Source organism: Pteronotus mesoamericanus, unplaced genomic scaffold (assembly GCF_021234165.1).
Source record: "Pteronotus mesoamericanus isolate MK-2021 breed Mesoamerican mustached bat unplaced genomic scaffold, CSHL_Meso_final contig_82, whole genome shotgun sequence".
NCBI classification, from domain to species: Eukaryota; Metazoa; Chordata; class Mammalia; order Chiroptera; family Mormoopidae; genus Pteronotus; species Pteronotus mesoamericanus.
Window position 1 is genome coordinate 9,331,944 of NW_026555265.1, and position 21,955 is coordinate 9,353,898.

At 40.3% G+C, this 21,955-nt stretch overlaps 1 protein-coding gene across 1 annotated transcript in view; it reads right to left on the reverse strand.

The window, feature by feature from the left end:
• Positions 1-10,747: 10,747 nt before the first annotated feature.
• Positions 10,748-21,955, reverse strand: part of SLC9A9 (solute carrier family 9 member A9) — a 507,378-nt gene continuing 496,170 nt past the window's right edge. Inside the window, exons 15-16 of the mRNA XM_054585160.1 lie at positions 12,316-12,421; positions 10,748-11,215 (exon numbers count right to left, since the gene is read on the reverse strand). Of these exons, the coding sequence (XP_054441135.1) occupies positions 10,988-11,215; positions 12,316-12,421 (334 nt within the window). The 3' untranslated portion in view covers positions 10,748-10,987. The remainder of the gene's footprint in view (positions 11,216-12,315; positions 12,422-21,955) is intronic.

The window sequence follows — 21,955 nt, forward strand, 5'->3', positions numbered from 1 at the left end:
TCTGTGGCTTATGACTCTTTCAACTTTGGGCCAAATTTGTCAATTTTGTACTGAAAAGTATTATTTTATACTTATTAAAAAGAAATCAAGTGTCTTATCACAAAAGGTAAAAGCAGATTCCCTCTGTGCTCTGAAGATAAAGGATGATGTCCTATGAGAGGGGCGACTGACACCTGCTGACTTGAAGATACTTTTCCTTCATGTGCTTGTCATCCTTGTGGACTCACCTACCGGCCACCAGAACCACAGCCCGTGTTCTCACTGGAGCCACGTTTGCTACCTGTAAGTACACTATTTTGAGTTATAGTATTTACACTACTATTTCCATCTTTATTTTTATGCTCCAATGAACTACTTTTGAATCATTGACCCATTTTGATGAGGTGTGATGACACAATAGTAACAACCAAAATGCATATTGGACATAGGTAAACAGCAATGCCTGTTAGAAGGAGAAAATCCATTAAACAAGGTGAAGTGTGCCCTGTTAACTGCACATTAGCCAACTGAAGAGGGACTGGGGTGAACTGACCAACACCGTCCATACCAGACATGGACAAACTTTAAAAATAGAAGGATTTTTGTGAAAATCACAGTTAAGTTCTTTATAAATTTTGGATATTAACCCCTTCTCAGATGTATTGGCAAATATGTTCTCCCATTCTGTGGGTTGTCTTTTTATTGCTTTGACAATTTCCTTTGCTGTGCAAAAACTTTTTAGTTTGATATAATCTTATTTGTTTATTTTTCCTTTTGTCTCCCTTGCCTGTGGAGATAGATCTGATAAAATATTGCTATAAGCAATGTCTGAGATTTTGCTGCCTGTGTTTTCTTCTATGATTTTTATGATTCGTCTAGCATTTAAATCTTTAATCCCTTTTGAATTTATTCTTGTGTGTGGTATAAGAAAACTCAACACCAAACAAACAAACAAACCAATTAAAAAAATGGGCAAAGGACCTGAATAGACACTTCTCCAAAGAGGACATACAGATGGCCAATAGACATATGAAAAGATGCTCACCATCACTAATCATCAGAGAAATGCAAATTAAAACCACAATAAGATATCATCTCACACCTGTCAGAATGGCTATCATCGATAAATCAACAAACAACAGGTGCTGGTGATGATGTAGAGAAAGGAGATCATTTTTGTACTGTTGGTGGAATTGTAGACTGGTGTAGCCACTATGGAAAGCAATATGGACATACCTCAAAAAATTAAAACTGGATCTGCCTATTGACCCAGTGATCCCACTTCTGGGAATATATCCAAAGGAACTCAAAACCCTAGTTCAAAAGAACATAAGAACCCCTGTGTGCATAGAAGCATTATTTACAATTGCCAAGATATGGAAGCAGCTCAAGTGTCTCTCAGTAGATGAGTGGATAAAACAACTATGGGACATTTACACAATGGAATACTACTCAGCCATAAAAAAGAAGAAAATTTTACCTTTTGCGACAATATGGATGGACCTGGAGAACATTAAACTAAGTGAAATAGGCCAGTCAGAGAAAGACAAATATCATATGATTTCACGTATTTGTGGAATCTAATGAACAAATTGAACTAACAAGTAAAATAGAGACAAACTCATAGGTAGAGAGCAGGCTGACAGCAATGGGGAAGTAGGTTAGGGGGTGGAGTGATTGAGCAAAAAGGAAAAAGGACTCATGGACACGGACAACAGGGTGGAGAATGTCACAGTTAACATTTCATGAGAGAATCAAACAGTTCTGCCACTTTATCTCTGAAATTGCCTGCCGACCCTTTGACAGACAGTTAAAGACCACCTGTTAACCAAGTCCCAAGCTTGGGAGCATTGCTCTGGACCTGGCTCCTCAAAGCCTGGCCCGGGGATCTGTGCAGCAGCATCACCTGGGAGCTGGCTAGCAATGTAGGACCTTAGGTCCCACCACAGAGCTTCGGAATCTGAATCTGCATTCTAACAAGATCCTCGGGGCATTCAAATGCACATTAACGTTTGGGAAACACTGCTCTAGACATCCTTTTTCTGATTAAGATGGACTTCGGGAGGGTGTGCTTTCTAAATAAAGAACAGCAGCATTGCAGGTCTTGGAGGATGGCAGTCCACACTAACCGAATTGTCAGTCCCTGACAGAAGCAATTATCATCTCTTCATTTCTAGCTGGTGCAGAGGATGGGGACAGAGGTGACTCTGGGTGAAGTTTTCGCCAGGAAATGGGATGCACTTGGAGACCCATAGCCAAGGTTGACAAGCCAAAGTAGAACCAAATTCTGATGCAGTTCTCATCTTAGGGTCTAGTGTTATGAAAAGGCGGCAATTTGAGTGATTTGGTGGATGACGTTGCATGGTCACAGGGCTTGAAGGGAGCAGTTATTTTTTCTTCTTTTGTTCAGGCGGCAGCTGTGGCTCCCTATAAATGATATCCCAAATGTGTTGCACGCCAGGGATTTACAACTTGATGATTCAGGGTTTTGCAAGTTAGTGCTTTCCTAGCCAAACCGTGGACTCTGCAATGCACGCAGTGATAGCCTGAGGGTTGAGAATTAGAGCACAAATGATAGCACTGTCCCTGTCACCTTCTAGTTTCTTTTTCCCAATGTATTCCTTATGGCCTCAGCAAACGTGATGCCACCTTCAGGCCGGGAGGCCCCCTTCCTGCAGCCCCCGCAACTTACTCTGCCTTTCCCTGAAATGTCCTCCTAGCCTCCCCAGTTTTTACAGCCCATCCCAAACACCACTTCCTCTGGGAAGCCCATGATGATTTTTCTGTGACCAGATGACACCCCTCCCTTCTGGAAAGCCCTTGTAATCTAGTGATTCTCAACCTTTGCTGCACATTAGGATCATCTGGGAAAATTTAAGAAAGCCTGACATTCAGGTCACAGCCCAGATCAATTAAGTCAGAATTGCCGGGGCCGGGACCCAGGCAGCAGCAATGTGTAAAGCTCTGCAGGTCTGCCTGACGTTCAGCCAGGACGGAGACCCGCTGCTATAACCCCTTTCCCTGTAGGGCTCCTGTTAAGCCTAACTCTGCTGCACATTACAGAAGAGGCCACTGTTTTCACTTTATGTCTAGATTGGGTGCTCCCAAGCCAGAGGCAGTTTTCTCCTTGCTGTACCCCCTGACAGCATCAGTCAAAGAGCTCTGTGAGTCCGAACATTGTTCCTCTTTGCATCATGGACCCTGCTGTGGCGCCCCTGAGTGAGCACCAACTCAGATCAGAGGGCGTGTGGTTACTGCTGCTCTTGTGGCCACCATCGCCACTGTCTGTGAATCAAGGCAGGGGAGGCCATACCTATGTGTGCTGAGACTAGGACAGCAAGATGTTGGGTATTCTAAGGCCACTGCCATTAAGCAAAAGATTCTACTCTGCTAGAAAAAAGTGTGCTTAAAGGTGTAGATGGCTACAGAATTCTTTGGGCCTGTTCAGGAAGCTTCCATTTGAATTATCTATTGCTGCATAACAAATTATTGCAAAATTTAGTGGCTTAAAACAAGCAGTAAACACTTACTATCTCACAATTTCTGTGGATCAAGAATGTGAGGGTGGTTTCACTGGGTGGTTCTGGCTCAGTCTCTCATGAAGTTGCCGTCGAGGCAGGAGCTGAGACCGCGGTCGTCCGAAGGCCTGACTGCGGTGAATGATTCACTTCCAAGGTGTCTTACTCACCTGGCTGAGCAGTTGGCGCCAGCTCTTGGAAAGAGGCATTAATTCTTTGTCACGTGGCCTTCACACGACTGCTTCAGTGTCTTCAGGACAGGGCAACCGGTTTCCACCAGAGTGAGGATCCAGGAGAGGAAGGCAGCATTTGTAAGGTCTTTTATAATTATGTATTGTTATCTCCACAGTATTGTGTTGGCTACACAGGTCAATGTGTGAGGGGACCACACAGAGCACCTTCACTGCAGGAGTGGTCATTTAAATGGTGCTGATGATTCTCCACAGGTGGGCATGGGATAGTGGGCTAACCCAATAACTCAGGTTACTTGGTATGAGTATTCATAGGTTTTGTTTTTCTCTGTCTCTGCCTGGTTTCTTTCCTTTTGTCTTGTTATGTGTCTTGAGAGCTTGGCCTTCTCTCTCCAGCCATGACAAGCTCTCAGGGAGTTTTCTGTGTCTATCTTGTTCCTCCCTGAGATGGTCTATTAATGCTGCCAGTTAGATGGTACATTTGCATGTGGTGGGCAGCTGAATAGGCCATGGGTCCAAGTTTTGGGGATCTTAAACTTCATTCTGTTCAAGGGAGAAAAAGCACATGACTCCCTGCGTTTGAAAACAGCTGATTAAAGGCAGGGTTCCCCGTCTTTCTTAGGCTAACTCAAGGAGTAAACTTTTGTACTCTCTTGTGGAGATGCCTCTCGCATCCATAGTATTGGTTTGAGTCACTCTAGATCCTACTGTCAAAGCTAGACAATGGACCCTTTTTAACTGGAAAAACTTCTAAATTGAAAAGAAAGAAACATTTTTTTTTTAGACGGGCTCTTGTTATAATAGTCACAAAGATTCTATTAATCAGATGGAAGGACAGAAATTCAAACAAAAATCAAAGTACACTCAGACCCCTTCCTAATTTGCCTTTAGATACTTGCAGATACTGTAATAAAAAATCAGGACATTGGAAGCACAATTTTCCTGCATTTAAGTATAAAAATTAAAAAAATAGTAAATCTTACTAAAAGGTAACCTAAAAATTTTCATATCCTCATTATTAGTCTGGCTAATTTTTGGGTTGGAAGCTCCTAAAATATGGCCAGACAGAAACATGGGCTAACCTCCATTTACAGATGGAGTCCTGCCAAACTGCTGTCCATCCTCGAGGAATTATAGAAATTATAGAATTAAGGGAGAAAATGTAAGGAAGGTCACATAAAATCCACTGGTGCTAGATTAAGGAGGCAGGAGAAAGCAAAGTGAGAAAATCTGTAGGACTGGATAAAAGGAAAACTGAATTGATACCTATTTCTTTTACAATGGTGGGTACAGGAGAGTTAACATTGAACATTTGTAAGCAGAAGTTCCAGAGGATTCTTATGATAATTCAAAAGAGAATTTTATTCTGATATTTGCAAATCAGAAAATGCAGCCTTCGAACTGAAGACACACTCTAAGGTGGGGAGAATAAGGCAATGATTGTAAAGGCAAGAGTTGCAATGAACTGATCAGATCAAAGGGATGGACTGCTAGGGAAACAAGGCCATACCCTGGTGTCACGCATTTTCTGATTGGTGGGGGCTACTGGATTTTCAGCAGTTGCTGACTCAGTAGTTAGCAAGAGGGGCTGCGAGATAAGAACAATAGTTGGTTTCGGTTGACTGGTGATCAGCAGGAAGAGTCAGGGATGTGGCCAACAGTGGGAGTCATAATCCCTGGTCTGCAGAAGAGTGGGCTCACACAGCAGGGACCAATGCCTCAGTTTCCCTTGGAGACTAAAAAATAAATTGGTAAAACTAGTTTTGTGGCGAAACAGACAATGCATGGAATACAGTTCATCAGGTAGACAGAGTCACAGAGTTTAAACTGTAAGACTGCCTAGTCACTTGAGTGGGGTCAGAATTCAAATTGCAGAAGGGTCTAGGATCTAGATATTTGGTTACAAAGTTATGATATTGGAATCCTCACAAATATAGTAAATAGAGATGATATGTAGGCAACAAGGTAAAAATGAGGCGTTTCATGTTTTCATGCCCTTGTGCCTGTGGTTGTAGCTCTGATGGGTTTGTAAAAAGAAAATTCCTTTGACATTTCAAAGGTGTGACATCCTAGATGCAGAAGAACAATGAATAGGCTCGCTTAAGGTGAAGATTGACCTTTGGTAAGGAAGCTATAGGCCTGGGACTATCCACCATGACCTGACCAGTCAGGAATTTAAAATCGGACCATCCTGTGTGGTTGCTTTCAGTTCAGAGCTGGTCCGACCTGCCATGTAGCCCCCTCAGCTTGTCAGACTTGCCGCGTGCTGCAGATTAGATGGTACAGTCCTTTCCCTGCAGGCTGGCTTGCTGGACCTCCCTGCTCCTCCCTACTCATTCCCAAGACTAATCAATCTGTGTGATGAAGTGATGAGATGGGCCAAGATGTCTCCAAATTAATGTGCTTACTGAACTCTATCATTGCTTATCTGTCTCATCTTAATTTATCCCATTAATGATATTGATAATGGCACTTTCTAACCTTGATTATCAGCGGTACGTTGCAAGGGTTTAATAAACGTTTGTCAAACTGAATGAATGACAGATGGATGGGCGATATTCGGGAGGTATATGGACTCCTTGTAACCTCCCCCTCATCTAGTCTAATAGGTGCTCTGCTCTGCTCTGAATAACAAATGCACCTGAAGTCTTCTTTGCTAATCTCTCAAGTGCTTACATCAAGATATTGCTTCATAGTCATCTGATAAACATCAGTTATCTTTTAACTCAGGTATTTCAAGACCTTATTCAATTGTAGTTTATTCCTTCAAGCCTTCCTTGACAATGTATTCTTCCCCTCCCCCAGAGCCTCTCTCAGAATTGACTGTACAGAAATAGAGTGTCACTATAAAATTAAAAGCAATGTGGATAAACCAAAAGCTCTCTTGACTCAGTCTTCCCTTTTTGGTTCATTGGATCATTCAGACTGTTTTTTTACTAACAATTTATTTTGGAAATACTTCCATGTGAGTACATACATGTACCCATCTCTACACAAGATATATTTGCTGTGGAGAATTTCCCGATATAGGTGTATTGTAGTTTGCTTACTCTTCTGCTGTTGATGGATATTTTTTCCTCAAATATTTTGCAATAATAGTGCCACAATGAGTATCATTTTATATGCCTCCATATGCATAAATGCCAAGTATTTCACTTCTACAGAAATACCTAAAAACAGAAGTCTGAATAAACGGTGTGTGTATGTGTGTGTATATATATATATATATATATATATATATATATATATAGTTTCTGTATAATCTTGACATGTTTTTGTATTTGGAAGTTTTTTGTTCTTCTATCATGCATTGGTAAGAGTCCTTTGTGTATTTTGAAGAATAATCCTTAGTTTGAAATATATATACATACACATATCAATAAAAAATGTATGTGTGTATATATATATTTTCTCCCTATTTGAAAAATTTGCATATTTTGTCTTTAGTCACAAAAATTTCATATTTTTGTGCAATCAAATTTTACCATTCTTTGTAGTTTCTGTCTTTCTCAGGAAGACTGTTCATATGTCATGCTTTTACATATTCCGTGTTTTTGTTACCCTACAGTTTTATTTTTTACATTTAGCTGTTTAAATTACTTGGAACTTAGTTTTGTGTATGTTAGAGGGTATTACCTAATTTTCTTTCTTTTACCAAATTGAAAGTCAATTGATGCACACTATTTATTAAATAATAACCCATTCATCCTCATCCCCAAATTGAAATGAAATTTTTTATGAACTAATTTTTAAATATGTTCATGAATTTGTTTCTGTACTTTGTAGTAAGTTTGCTTGATCCCTTTGCTTATTTCTTGGTCAATTCCACACTGTTTTGGTTACTATAGCTTTGTTGTATGTTTTGGTATTTTATAAGGAATCAATTGTTTCTTAGCTGTCTATCTTCTATTAAGTGTTCAATGGACAAGACTGAGTCATAAGTGTCTTTATATGTCAAAAATCTTTTCCATAGTTTACACTAATGTGTGAATGATGGAAATGAATAAACCCAGAAGCTCTGGGTGTTATTGGTGCTACACTTTGCATTCCCAAAGTCTCAAAGATCATAGTGAAAAATAACAACTTTCCCAGTTTTACTCCACTTCCTGTTGTAGATCATTACTTCAATGAATTATTTTCTAGGAATCTTATGACTATTATTTAATTTGTTTTTGACTAAATAATGCACCTACATTATACAAACCCCAAAAGGTACAAAAGTGAAAAGTTAAGTCTCTCCTCAGTTCTTAAGAGGCAATTATACTTTAATCTTCCAGGATGGCAGTATATCATCCACTTTGTTCTGCATCTTGGTATTTTTATTTAACAATATTTTTGGAGATTATTCCATATTAGTACATATGATGCTGTTCCATAAGGCAGTTGTGCCATTTTATCTAACGAGAATGGCAATTCAGTTGTTTTAATAAATACCCTTTATATGCATAATATTCCCCAATATGTAGAATAAAAGTTCTGCACATGAAATTGGTGGGTCAAAGGGTATTTCAATTTTCAGCTTTATTTATATTAAATTGTCCTCCGAAAATTGTCTAGAAACTTCATGAAGGAAGACCCCGATGGCTCTTGCCACCGGACTTCAGACTTGCTCAGACGTGCGTCGAGGAACACGGGGCACCCACAGCAACCCCAGCAGGGGCCCCGACCACCGGGGGAACCATGTGCGTATGTGCGCACGTGAGTGCATGTGCGTGTGATATACACATGAGAAGACGCTTGAGGAAGTCAATGGATTAGAGTCCTGTGTAAAGCTCTAATAATTAGTGGAAGTGTTAGTTGTTTGAATAAAGCTCCTTTGACTTTATTATTCCTTAGAAACTAGTGTTAAATGATTGGTTTGAATTTCACAGGCTGATGCTGCTAATCAAAGAACAGAGCATTTCTTAAGGTCATAAATTATTATTCTTCACAGCAAGAGCATAAGAGAAAGTTGGTTTTATGAATTACTAACTGGGATACTAGCCTCCGTTTGGGTCTTGGGCTGATTCAGAGGGAAGGAGGCTCTTAATCATGTCTTGAACCTGGAATGCGTCTTGCAGATCGGGCAGGGCAGAATTTCCTCAAACTCACAATACCTACCTGCAGCCAGCTGGAATAAGTGGCCCAGCCCATATTAAACAGCCCCTCATTATCCTTGTTGGCAAGAATACATGCCGTTGAGCTGGAAAGAGAATTTTTTCTAAGCAGGAAAAAAGCCTTTGCCTGTGGAACAGGAGGCTATTTTTGCTATGTCCTCTTAGGGAGTTGGTGCTGGGTTTAGAATGCGTGCCTCCCCTCTCCGCCCATCTCATTCCTACCTGCTATGCCGTATTTCTCTCCCTTCTCTCCCTTCTGCCTCCACTCATGTCTGTCTCTCTGGCGGGGGAGGGGGAGTGGTGGTTCTCTTTCTCTGGTGTGTCTTTCTCCACACAAACAGAAAGAAACAAAACACCAAGCTCTCATTTCTCCTTTTCACATGATAAGGGCAGACATAAGAAGAACCCTTACATGGGCCTTTCTTCCCTTTCCTTCTAGGACCTCCTCCCCGGTTTTTGAAGTGTCTCATGGCTCTGGTTGCCCCAGTGAGAGGAGGAGGCTGCCCCATCCTTCTTTGCATGGTTGTCCCTTCCCTGGCACGTCCTTCCAGCCTGGCACAGCTCTCTGCTCGGTCATCACTGAAAGATGAGGTGGACTGCCAGCCTCTCTGGGCTCTTCCGAGGTCATAGGATGGCTACATCTCCTTCCGTTACCTTTCCAGGGCTGCCTCGTCTGTCACTCCAAGTACAAGGACTTAGAATTGCCAATTGGTACAGGGAAAATGCCTTAAAAAAATTAGCCAAAAACAATCATACCGTATAACAAAATTTTATTAGGATTAGGTCGAATTAGAAAACTCCATGCTTTACCATTTGCTACAGTTTCCTGGAATGACCAGATTTATACTTAGCTGAGTATAAAACAATCTGTGCCCCTGGATTCTACAGTATGGAAAACAAGAAAATCAGTGTGCATAGCAGTGTGCTTGACACCACCATGGTTCATGTTTAAGGCCGGACAACTGGTCAGCGAAGCATGTTACTTACAAGCTCTGGACCTGAGGAAGACAGCATTTTTACCTCCCTGGAGAAGACTCAGTAGCTTGGGTACCTGAAGCCAGCTTTTTGGAGTCTAGAATTAACATCTGCATTTCAAGAGAAGCTAGGCTTGAGGTATATTTATAGCTTAAAGGCACAGGTCATGCAGCTGAATTAAAGGCCATTGTGTTGGTCTCTGCCATGGGTCAGGAGCCACGTCTTGTAAGGGGGAGTGCTGATGCTGCCTCCCTCCTCGACTCCGTGGTGTGGCTTGTGTGTCATCATCTTCTGTTCCTCTCGTTCTAGCTCCTGCTAAGCAGCCGTGAGGGTTGGAATCTGAGGACAGGTTGGGGCTCCTGCACTGCCTCCTGCCACATGGAGAGTAATCTCTACTGTAGAATCTCATAACCCATCATGCAGAGGGGACTCACTAAAGACCCAAGAGTGACTCAAATGCAAGCAAGGACAGACAAACTCATTCCTCAGGTGACACATCGTGTGGGGAAAAGGAACTTGTCTTCCCATGAATGAGGTCCTACCAAGCTGGAAGGTAGACTGCCTTTAGTGCAGGGTATACCCAGCTGGGACCAGCTCCTTCTTTCAATAGGAGAATCTGCAAAAAGGACACCAGTGAGCATGTGGCACAGGTTCTACGAGTCAATCGGCAGTGGTTTCAAGCACTTAGCTGTGCTCTGCAAATTGCCCTGGGATCATTAAGAGTGAATGGGAGTCTAGGTCCTAAAAATATAAAACTGGTCACTTGCTAAATATCTGGGCATTCCCTTCAGCTTTGAAGCAATATGTCTATGCTCCGAAACTCTTTTTCTTACTTTTAAACTCTCCCTACTGAAGGAACTAAACTCCAGAATCCAAGTGAAGGGCCTGGGTGGCTGCATATAGAGAAGAAACACCTGCAGACAAGCATGGGTATTTCATTCTCACACCAGCTAGGCTCCTGACCCCCAACCCTCTTCACCTCCCCCACCCGCCCAATTCATTAATGAAAATGGTTGCTGTCAAAACTTAAATTCAGTTGCATAATAGAGAGGAACCATAATAAATTCTCATTTCTTCAGGCACCAGAGGGTACATATGACAAAGGTTTGATTCTCTCCAGTTTATGATCTTAATACATTTCCCAGTCTCTGTGCTGCCTCGTCATCTTGGCTTGCATTCCTCAGCGAGCCCTGCATGACTCGTAATTAATTTGCACGGTTCATGGACATTAATTCTGCTGGGATTGACCTGGAGTTTGCTCAAGTTTGAGTTCATAGCCTCCTAGGCCAAGGTCCCCCTCATAAATGTTTTCCTTCTTTGGAGTCTGGGGTGAAGATTTCTTGTCCAGACCCAGGCTTGCAGGAGGACTGCAGGGTAAGGAGGATTGCTCCTGGTAACTCATGGCCAGCTCGTCCTGATTTACAATGCATTCCACGTCATCCTCCTTTAGCTGTTCCTGGAATTTTGGAGGGAAAGATTGGGGGGGGGGGGGGGGAGAGAGAGAGAGAGAGAGAGAGAAGTCACTTCATGCTGAAGGCGGAAAACAATAGCAGTCCTACCATGTAAGAAAAGAGGGTGTTTGTTTTCCTTTTTCTAACTGCCTGCTCTTGCCTGGGCTGAAGTTTCTCCTGCAGCAGATATTGCCTTTTCCATCTTTGTGGGCATGATGAAGCATTTCCCTGAGTTGGCATTGAAGACTTGACACCATCACACCATCTCCTTGGTTTAAGAGAGTTAAAACAAAATTCAATGGGTTTCTTGAATTGATATCTAAGGGCTTTGAGAGGATTTAGGAGTTAGCAGAATCCAATGATTAACCCTTCTTCCATTGGCTTCGAGAAAACCATGCAAAATTACTTGTAGAATGATCCCTGGTTAGGTGACCTCAGTACCCTGGTTTACAGGCCCACAGGTTTGTAGCTTGTGTGAGAGTCACTTGGAGTGCTTCTTAGAGCACAGATGCTGGACCCTAAATGCAGAGTGTCTGTGTTGGGACCTGATAGTCTGTCTTTGTAACAAGTTCCCAAGTGATGCTGAGCTGCTGGTCTGGGGACCAGGCTTTGAAAACCACTGCCTTCAACTGTTGAGCCCTGAGTGCATCTGAGATGCATTTTTCCATTTATACAAGGGGGCCAGTGGGACAAGCTGAACGGGTACCTCAAACACCACATTTCTGTTCTTTTGTAATTTCTGACACTCTGAGTTGCTGCTAATGATTCTAATTGCTTCTCAGCATTTTCAAATTCCATTCCTTTGAACTCTAAAGCACAGGCGTTATATGTTCAAAACCTCTAAACACAGCAGTTTGTGTGGACACATTACTTCTTTTACCTTTTCTAAATTCATTTTATGGTTAAAAATACTGGTAACAATAAAAAATTGCATTTTTCAAAGGAGTTTGAGCCCACGTCAGAAACAACTGAAAAGAAAAGAGAAAACCTTTGTGGTGCAGCACATTTTAAAAATGCTTCCTTTTCAGACTGGAAAGGAATAGCCCCAAGGTTCCTGGGTTCACCAATACTCGCCATGTCTGTCCAGCTCTGGACATTTACTCACCCCATAGGCCTGAGGACTGGTGAGCAGTCTGGAAATTGGACCGCACCATTCAGGTAATGTTGTGGTCAGCGGAGGACCAGAGTGGGTCAGAATTGGTTTCAGATATCTTTGAGGCCTGTTAAGGAATACTTGCCAAAAGGGAGTTAGCATTTAGTTTCTCATACATAGCACAGAACTTTACATGCAGTGAAAAAGACAATTCTGTTCATCTTTAAATCCTCTATTCCCTCATTGAGGAGACAATTTGACCTGCAAAAACTGGTGTTTATAACCTTTGCTCCACACACCTTTCCAGCCCTCCCAGAAGCCTTTAGTCATGAGGAAATGGAGGCTGGCCCAGCCAACGTCACAGCGATGTGTGAAATATTCCTCTCCTCCCCGTCCCACTCGACGTCATGTCTGCTTAGAGAATGTATTCTTAAGAATTGTCTTAAACAACAGCAAAAAAAATTGTGTTTTCTTAAAACTACATGCACAGCTTAAACCACCAGTAATTTTCACAAAGAAGCAAGAGGTATTTCATAAAATGTTCAGTCCTTTTAGAGTTGGGTAGTGAACATAGATTGTTTTCCAAAATAACTTTTTTTTTTTTCAATGCTCAACATAATCACTTCATGCTTCATACATCAATGCCTCTGTGTACAAAATTATGTTGAAAATCAGGTAACAGGTTTATTCTATTGGCCAGCACCTGTCTTTCTCATCTCTTTCCCCCAATGTGCGCTATGAGTTAAAAGGAAAACCTGTTCATCTAAAGCCATTATGCTTCCCTCCAATCCAGCAATATTGAAATCCCCAGGGGCTGTCTCACATTGCCTTATCATTATTGTTATTATTTTTCTCAAAGATAAGTAGTCAAATCATTTCACTGTTCTTTCAGAGACAATTTTTAACCTTTAGATTATCTCCTCTGCTGGAAAATATTTTATCTCATCACCTTCCTGAAAAGCTTTAATACATAGAGAAAGGGAAACACGGAAAGTGGTTAACAATGGTTGGCTGGTACAGATCTGCAGCCACCCTCAGGCACTCAGGGAACCGCAGATCTTGGAGATGCTTCTGCTGGAATCCATCCGTAGCTGGACAGCGTGACTCTCGTTCTTGTGGTACCTCGAGCGTATGAGGACAGAAGGAGGATGCAGCCCACGGGGGCCAGCAATCTGGTTGCCTCTGGCTTCAGTCATTTGCCACCAAGGTGGTGACAAACAAAGGCCCAGCTATGATGCCAGGAGAGTGACTGAAAAGGTGCCTAAGAGGGTCTGTGGTTTCAACTGCAAATGGAAAACTTGATGGCTCCTTTCAGATGGGCACCTGTTGTTCTCGGCTAAGGACAAAGGGCGATGTTACAGTTCAGAGCCTGACATTCGCACTAACATCTTGAAAGTATATCTAGAACTCTGGAAAGCCCTTGATGATCTTCCATTAATATTCATTAGAGTGTTATTTTCTTCTTTTTATGGGTGAAGGAATTAAGGTTTAGAGATATAATGATTTTAAATAATCCAAAGGTTCCCTTTGCTGTTTGGGTTCACCAGCATCATCCCTGGTAGAAGTTAATTTTTCAGGGCAGAATCACGCATGTGACCAGCTGCTTCTCTAGAGAGAAACACTCGCAGACCTCTCCCCTGGGGGCGATCTGCAGACCCTCCACACAGTGGCACATGAAGACATCTGATTTTATTAGGGTTGATGGTGTACATGTCAGTGAAAAATGCTTTTTGAGGGAGGTGAGGAGGACAAGATATATGTACAACCTGAGTGAAAATCAAGGAAAATCCAGCCAATGATATTTGCAGATGGAAAAGTGATGGCAAGTTAGCAACATTTCTGGAGATGCCATGTATAGCTGTAACTAAAAGAATAGAATGAAACTCCAGATTTGATTTTAAAAAATGAAATGTTTGATATTAGGAGAGAGAGTGAGCATAATTTGCCAGGAGGCTCAGAGTTCTATAAAATACTCAAAACAATAATGTAAAAACAATAAACCTTTTTCTATGCTAATGGTGTCTAATTTCTTCTTCAAGCTTTATTTTAACCGACCTATAGTTTTTACTGAGATGTAAGATTAAGATGTTAATTATCTTCACAGAATTGTGACTCTCTAAAGATATATCTAAGCTAATAAATCCTTTGTTCTCACAACTGCTATATTAATAAAAAATTCAAATATTGAAAAACAGAAACAAAAACAAAAACAAACCACCCAAAAACAAAAACAAAACACAGACATTTGTCAAGTCTCTACGGGGAGACTGGGCAACTTCCACTGTTTGAAATACTCAGTAAACTGAAAAGTCAAAATGTCAAAATAATGTTACAAAAGTAAAATACAAATTTAGAAATGTGTAATAGACATTTTCTTCTTTCAGTCCTGATGGGATGTCTCTTTGACTCTGTGTACACTGTTAGCGGAGCTAACACCAAAGGATGAAATTTGTAGCTTTCTGTGAACGTGAAGCCTGGACCAAACAGGGTAGCATTTGTCCCATCTGGACAGGCTCTGGGGTTTTTGATGCCGAAGTTCTGGGCATAACTGCCAGCTGTGCCGCTTTACTGACTATATGACCTGTGAGCTGGTTACTTATCTCTCTGAGCCTCAAGCGTTGTTGTGACTATTAACCAAAATAATGTATGTAGATATGTAAATGTGGTTTTAAACTCTTTCATGCTATTTAAATGATTTTTATTTTATTTAAAAAATGTATTTGCTAAGCAATACTTTGAGGAGAAACTGGTGTCTCAATCATTGTTCGTATAATGGTGGGAAATGATACTGAGGGTAGAGAGAACATGACACTCCAGGCGTTTGGTGTATAATAGGGATTTGTGGGGCTGGTTAGCAGGTAGAAAATTGGGCTGCCTCCACACAAGAAGTAGTTACTTGGGTTAAAAGTCGTATAGGGAGCTAGCATGAGGTAGTAGGTGAGAGGTGGGGAGAATTTTTTTGAGGTAATACCCTTCTAGGGTATACCCTTCTAGGAAACTAGGAAGGTGCCATTTTGGCTGTTCTGGCATCTCAGTGGCTGTGAGTCGAAGGAATGAGGCATTCTGTGTGGCATCAGTGGAATGGGATGTGCAAAGCACCATCCGCAGTCACAGAGGGTGTGGAGGATAGTGTTCTCCAACAACTGGATTTGTCCAGTACTTCCATATGTTATGTGCTCACTGGACGTTTGTTGAATTTATGAATGAGGGAGGTATTCAGGGGTGGTATGAACGATGAAAGTAGGCTGAGTAATATGCAAGAGAAGATTGAAAGGGGTAACTGACAGCCAAGGAATGAGGTTTTGCCTGAGGATGAAGGCTAAGAAAGGCCAAGCTGAAGAAGGACTTCTTGGGCTTGAATGATTAGACAAAGGACACCAGAGTGGTAATGGCATAAATAAAGTGGTTAAAAAATAACCTTTGTGTTTCTTTCACTCCCTCATTCATCTATTCTTTCGTACCTCACTTGTTTTTATGTTTGTTTTATGTGCTAAACCCCTGAGGCACCTGCTGAAGGAAATGAACAATCACCTTACAGAGTGGAAACGCTCTGGTCTCTAGACTGCGGTCTCCTTCAGGGCAGGGCTGTCCTGTTCACCTGGGTTCGGTGCTTGGCACATTTTAGGTGTTCAATAAATAGCTGCTGAATTAATAAAGACAATAGGCTCAGAGGGAGTTAAAGAATTCATTGTTTGATGGGATCCAGTCAGTTGATTAAAGACAGACCTGGGCCTGAGATTAGGGACATTTCCACCACACCGAGATGTCTTCCTCCTGTTGTCGAGACCCTGGTCACAGGACTTGCCTGACTGGATGACTGATTTGGGATCCAGCAGTCAGCGACTTTCCAGTTCTTCATTGCTGAGCAATGTCTGGAAAGTGGCTGGATCTTCAGGGTTACCTGAATTATTAAAAAGAAACTTCTTTTGATCTATGAAAAAAATCTCAACTGCAGATTTTGCAAAATGTGTGTGTGTGTGTGTTTTTTTCCATCAGGTTCTAGTACATGTTTGGGAGGGAGATTCCCCACTGGGTATTTTTGGTATGGTTAGTTTTGCTTCTCTAATAAGCTAGGAACGCATCAACACGAAATGTTAACCTCTGGGGGGGGAAAAACAATGACTTTTCTCATTTTTAAAGGGCACAAGTTTGGAAATAGCACCTTGGTTTGGGAGATGTAAGTAAAATTTGGAACTCTACCCAGAATTTAACATGCATGAAAAGGGAAAGACAGCAGAGACATATTCTCCTTTGGCCTGAGCTGTCGGCAGGTCCAGAGCTAAATTTAGTGCTTAACTGAACTAACATCCGAACTACCTGGTAACATTGCTTTCTCTATCTCTCATTTGTTAGTTTCTGTTTTGATTATTTTAAAACTGCATGTTTTGTCCATTGTAAGTTGCCAAAACCAATGCCTATAGTCCTATGCATATTGGTGAGAAGTAAAAACCCCAAGCAAAGGTCAGTTCCACAAAAATGAACATATTTTTAAGGGGATTAAACTTCATTGCTCCTATTGACTAAATGTTTGCATCCTCCTAAAAGGCGGTGAAAGTCCTACCTCAACAGAATAGATGGTATTTGAAAATGGGTCCTTTGGGAGATGATTAGGGTTGGAAGGATCATGAGAGTGGGGCCTAATGATGGGATTAGTCTCTTGTGAGAAGAGACATTGGAGAGTTTGCTTATGCTCTCCCCACATGTCCACACAGAAGAGGTTGTGTGAGCGCACGCACAATGGGGCGGTGGCTCTTTGCAAGCCTGAGAGAGTTCTCACCAGAGCCCAACCGTGCTGGCACCTTGATCTCAGACTTCCAGCCTCCAGAACGGTGAGAAACAAATTTCTGTTGTTTAAGCCACCCAGTCTCTGGTATTTTGTTATGGAGGCCTGAGCAGACTAACACACCTTCACTCTGGCCCTCTTTAAAGGTCTTTGATTTGAGAGCCCTAAAGAGCTATGTTCTATCTTGGCTTTCTCTAAATTTGCCTAATTATAAAGATCATTTTGGACAGTTGTTAAAAATCCAGATTTCCAAGTCCTCCCTTGGAGACTCTGACTCAGCAGGTCTTGGAGGTGGCCTGGAACTCTGTTTTTTTTTTTTGTTTTTTTTTTAAGTACCTAGGGGATTGATGATCGGATAACTATGGAATTCAGTGGTCTCCTTCCAGAGTGTCACTCTCCATGTGAGATTCAAATCTTAAATAGGAAGACAAAGAACATGGTCTCTTATGTCCATCAAACCATCATTTTTAGGGTGAGGATACATATAAGGTAAGCCCATTTGGCCCAGAACCCAGCCCGGTCTAATGGTCCCTGCCAATTGTTCCATTTTTGTCTGCGGAATGTGTTATATACTTGGTTCAACGAGATGAAGGCCTGACGATGCTACACCTGAGAGTGAATTAATGAAGCAGCACATCTCAGCTTGCATAGGAAGACTTCATGCTTATTTAGAGCATTAGAATGTGTTTGTGTGTATGGGCTTGATAAAATGATCTTGTTGTCAATGCATAGCTATGTAAGGAAGGAAGGCACATTTATCTCTATATAGAGTTTTCAGACTCTGTCTGAAATATACCTCCTACCCTTCATTTATAAAGCATTTCTATATGTCTTATTTTCTCTTTACAACTGTAGGTTGCTATTATAGTCCTGTTTTCTAGATCAAGAAATGTGTAAACGGATGGCTTTTCAATGATCTTTTAAGCTATTTTTAACTCCATTTCCAGAATGCTTTTATCTTTCAGTGCCAGCTTGCTACCTGAGATGGTTAAGGATCAATGCCAGGTATGTGGGGAAGGATAGGTGCATGCTGGTGTGGAAGTCAACGTTGTCCTCCAAGCCCATACATTCTTGCAGAAAACCAGGTCCCACTTGCTACTGACCTGATGAGACCTCACTGTTGTTTACACAGCATTCATGAACAGAACTAGTAGGGGACACCCAAAATTATATATACCCCATCATTTTTTGATTTCAATATACAAATCACCCCTCTTCTGCTTTGTTTCCTAGGAAACGTGGTCTATCAAATTGAGTGTGTTCTCCCTCTTCCCCCTGGATATGTCTATCTCTGTAACTGGACATTCACCATCTTGCCATCTTGGTTCATTACATGATGAGCCGTTCTGAAGGTTTAAGGTTCTGGTTGGAGAAAGTCTTTAGGATTCCAATGGAAAATTCTTCTTATTTGAGCTGTTTCATCTCCCTGTTCTCTCTGGCTTGAAGGAGGACTTCCAATTCTACATCAGGCACTTGTAGAAAACATAGGAGTGTGATTCTGTCTTTGCAGCAGGCACTTTATTTCAAGAAAAAGCTATCAAGACAGTGCCTTCTTCTAGGCTATCCATGAAGTTCTGGTTTTAAAAAAAGGAAAAGGAAGAAACACTCTATTCACACACGTAGGTGAACATATACTTCTTTGATTGACAATCGTAACCTTTGTCATGTTAAAGAAAATTTCCTAGACAACTTCTAGGACACAAAAAAAGCAACAAATGCCAGAATAAAAACCCTGATTGGTGAACAGAACTGCCTGGAATAAGCCAGTAGGGAGTAACTGCAACCCCTTTCTGTCTAGTCTCTGAGCTCTGCTAAATCACATCTACTGGGGAATGTCTCTCTCCTTAAGGCCAACTTAATGTGTCCCTTTATCCCAGTGGACTTCTTGGATCTGCCACAGTAAATTGCTTCAGCTCAATGGTGGTTCCATGTAACATGTACATCCTTGCCTGATAGAGTTTACGACTTATGTTCTCTTACAGCTAATTGTTTACATCTCCATCTCCTTCATTAGACCTTGAGCTCTTTAAGGGCAAGAACTTTATCATTATTTTTAAAAATTATTTTTATTGTACAATGAAACAGGAATACATCAATGCTGACAAATCTAATACATCTTAATAAATTTTTATAAGGCAATGAAACCACATACACCAGGAAACAGAACTTTGTTGCTTACCCATGAAGCCCCTTCGGTTTCTCATTCTAATCAAAACTCATTTTTCTCTCCATAAGGAACTACAATCCTGATTTTTAAATCTATCACTATCCTGAAGTCATATTATAGTTTTATCACTCAAATGTGCATTCTTACATACTATAGTTTGGTCTAGTGTATTTAAAAAATGTCATAACTTTTAATCTATATATTTCTCTTCCATACTTGTAATTTCTTTACAATTTATCTGTTGAAGAATCTGTGGGGTTACCCACAGTCTGAATTTTGCTGACTGCAAACTCATGTGCAGCCCAGCATGTTCCTCTGCCTTTGGTAGTTCCTGCAAATTGCCAGCTGGACTCAAATTGGATCAGATCCACATTCTAGTCTATTCCTTTCTATTTCTTTGGCAAGACTAAAGAAGGCATATCACATCTTGTTGTCTTTCTTTGTGTGATCTTGGCACCCACTGATGTGTAATACCTATATATTTTTGCTCATTGGGATTGCAAATAGTGATATTCTAATTATATATATTTTATTTTATTAAGTAGAATACATTTCTACAGAGACACTTTCCATTTATCCTACTGGGATAGTCAGTGGAGTAGTCAATATAGAAAACACAAGAAAATATGTGATTTATTGCATTTATTTACCAGTCCAGATAATGACCTATTATTATTATAGGTCTATTATAGGTCTATTACCTATTATTATCTTCTGAAGATGGCTGATTCTTTGTTTAAATATCATTATGAAATAATGAATTTAAATGAATTTGAATGTAATTATTATTGTTGAAGTTCAACCTGATTCATCTTAGGTAAGTGGGGGTCTTTTCAGATTGGCTCTTGGGTCCTATCGACATGATGTTAGTATCTTTGATATCTTCCTTATCATCTGTATGGCAAGTTGTTCTAGGCTCATCTTGTTCATTTCCTATTTAAGTCCTCAAGTCAACTATTTATCCAAAATTCTCTGGTTCCTTTTAGTGAGATATGGTGTTTTAACAGAATATTCTGGGAATCAAGGGTTGCGATATAGAATAGGGTGTCGTAAATGTTTAACAACCGATTCCATCTCTTCAAAAAAAATGACTGGATTGGTAGTGTTTCCTAATTTCCATGGTTTAAAGACTATCATTAAGGCTAATTTCAATTTACCAACATGAAGGCACTGAATGTGGAGTTGGGGCAAGATGTGCTCAATCTGTACTTTCTAGCTAGTGAAAACCATCTTCACTATGCCACTGGTTACATATCTCATGAGTTCCTATGGATACATCCAATTTCAGTTCAAAAATTTATGATTCTCAAGGGCACAGGGAATGATAGGATTAGAGTATGTCATAATTACTTATTTTTATTCTATATTATGCATACAGTACCCTCAGAACAACAATACTGATACCACCACCATGATATTTACATAATACATTAAAAACATGTTACATATCCTCCTTCATTATAACCTACCACTAAAAGAACCCTATAGTACATCTATAAGAAGTTGTACTATATATGCATTTTCAGGACATATAACCTTTACATTCTCTCTCTTCCTCTGTCCTCTTTTATTCCTAGCTCTGTAGGTAACTATATATTTAATGCTCACCTTCAGGCCTAAGTCAATGTCTTTTTAGTCATTTTGATTGTCTGAAGCTTGCTCTTTAGTAGATTCTTCATGAAGTGATCATGGGAACATTCTCTGAGTTCTTGAATATTGATAACAGTTTCTGCCCTTTGTATTTTAGAAGTGTTTTTCTTTTTTCTGGAGATAAAATTGTTGGCTTATACTGTCTTTATCTGGTTATCTTAAATATATTACTATTTTATTTTGGCATAAGAGGTTGCCCTTGAAAAATCTAATGAAAATATAATTTCATTGTATTAAACATTACCTGAGACAAATGTAAATGAAAACTTAAAGTACCAAAATTTGTGAGATAGAGCAAAAACATTTCTAAGAGAGGTTTGTAGTGATAAATGCCTACCTCAAGAAACAAGAAAAATCTTAAATAAACAACCTAACTTTATACCTTAAGGAAGTAAGGAAAGAAGAAATATAAAGCCCAAAGTTAGTAAAAGAAATGAAATAACAAAGGTTAGAGAAAAAAAAAAGTGAAATAGAGATTAAAATGACAATCAAGAAATTCAATGAAACTAAGAGCTTACTTTTTGAAAAGATAAGCAAAACTGACAACCTTTTAACTAGACTTGCCAAAAAAAGAGGATTAAAATACAATCAGAAATAAAAGAGATGTTACAACTGATACCCCACAAATACCAAGGCTTGTAAGAGACTACTATGAACAATTTACATGCCAGCAAAATGAACAACCTAGAAACCTGGATAAAACTCTAGAAATATACTGCCTACCAAGACTGAATTATGATGATAGAAAATCTGAACAGAGCAATCACTAGTATGGAGATTGATTCGGTAATCAAAAATCTCCCAAAAAACAAAAGTTCAGAACCAGACCACTTCACTGGTAAATTCTACCCAACATTCAAAGGAGAATTAATACCAATTCTTCTTAAACTTCTGCAAGAAAAAGAGGAAGAGAGAACTCTTCCCAACTTATTTTATAAGGTCAGCATTACCCTGATACCAAAACCAGACAGGGATGCCACAAAAAAATAAAATCAATCCCTGATGATTACAGATGCAAAAATTTTCAGTAAAGTATTAGCAAACAGAATTCA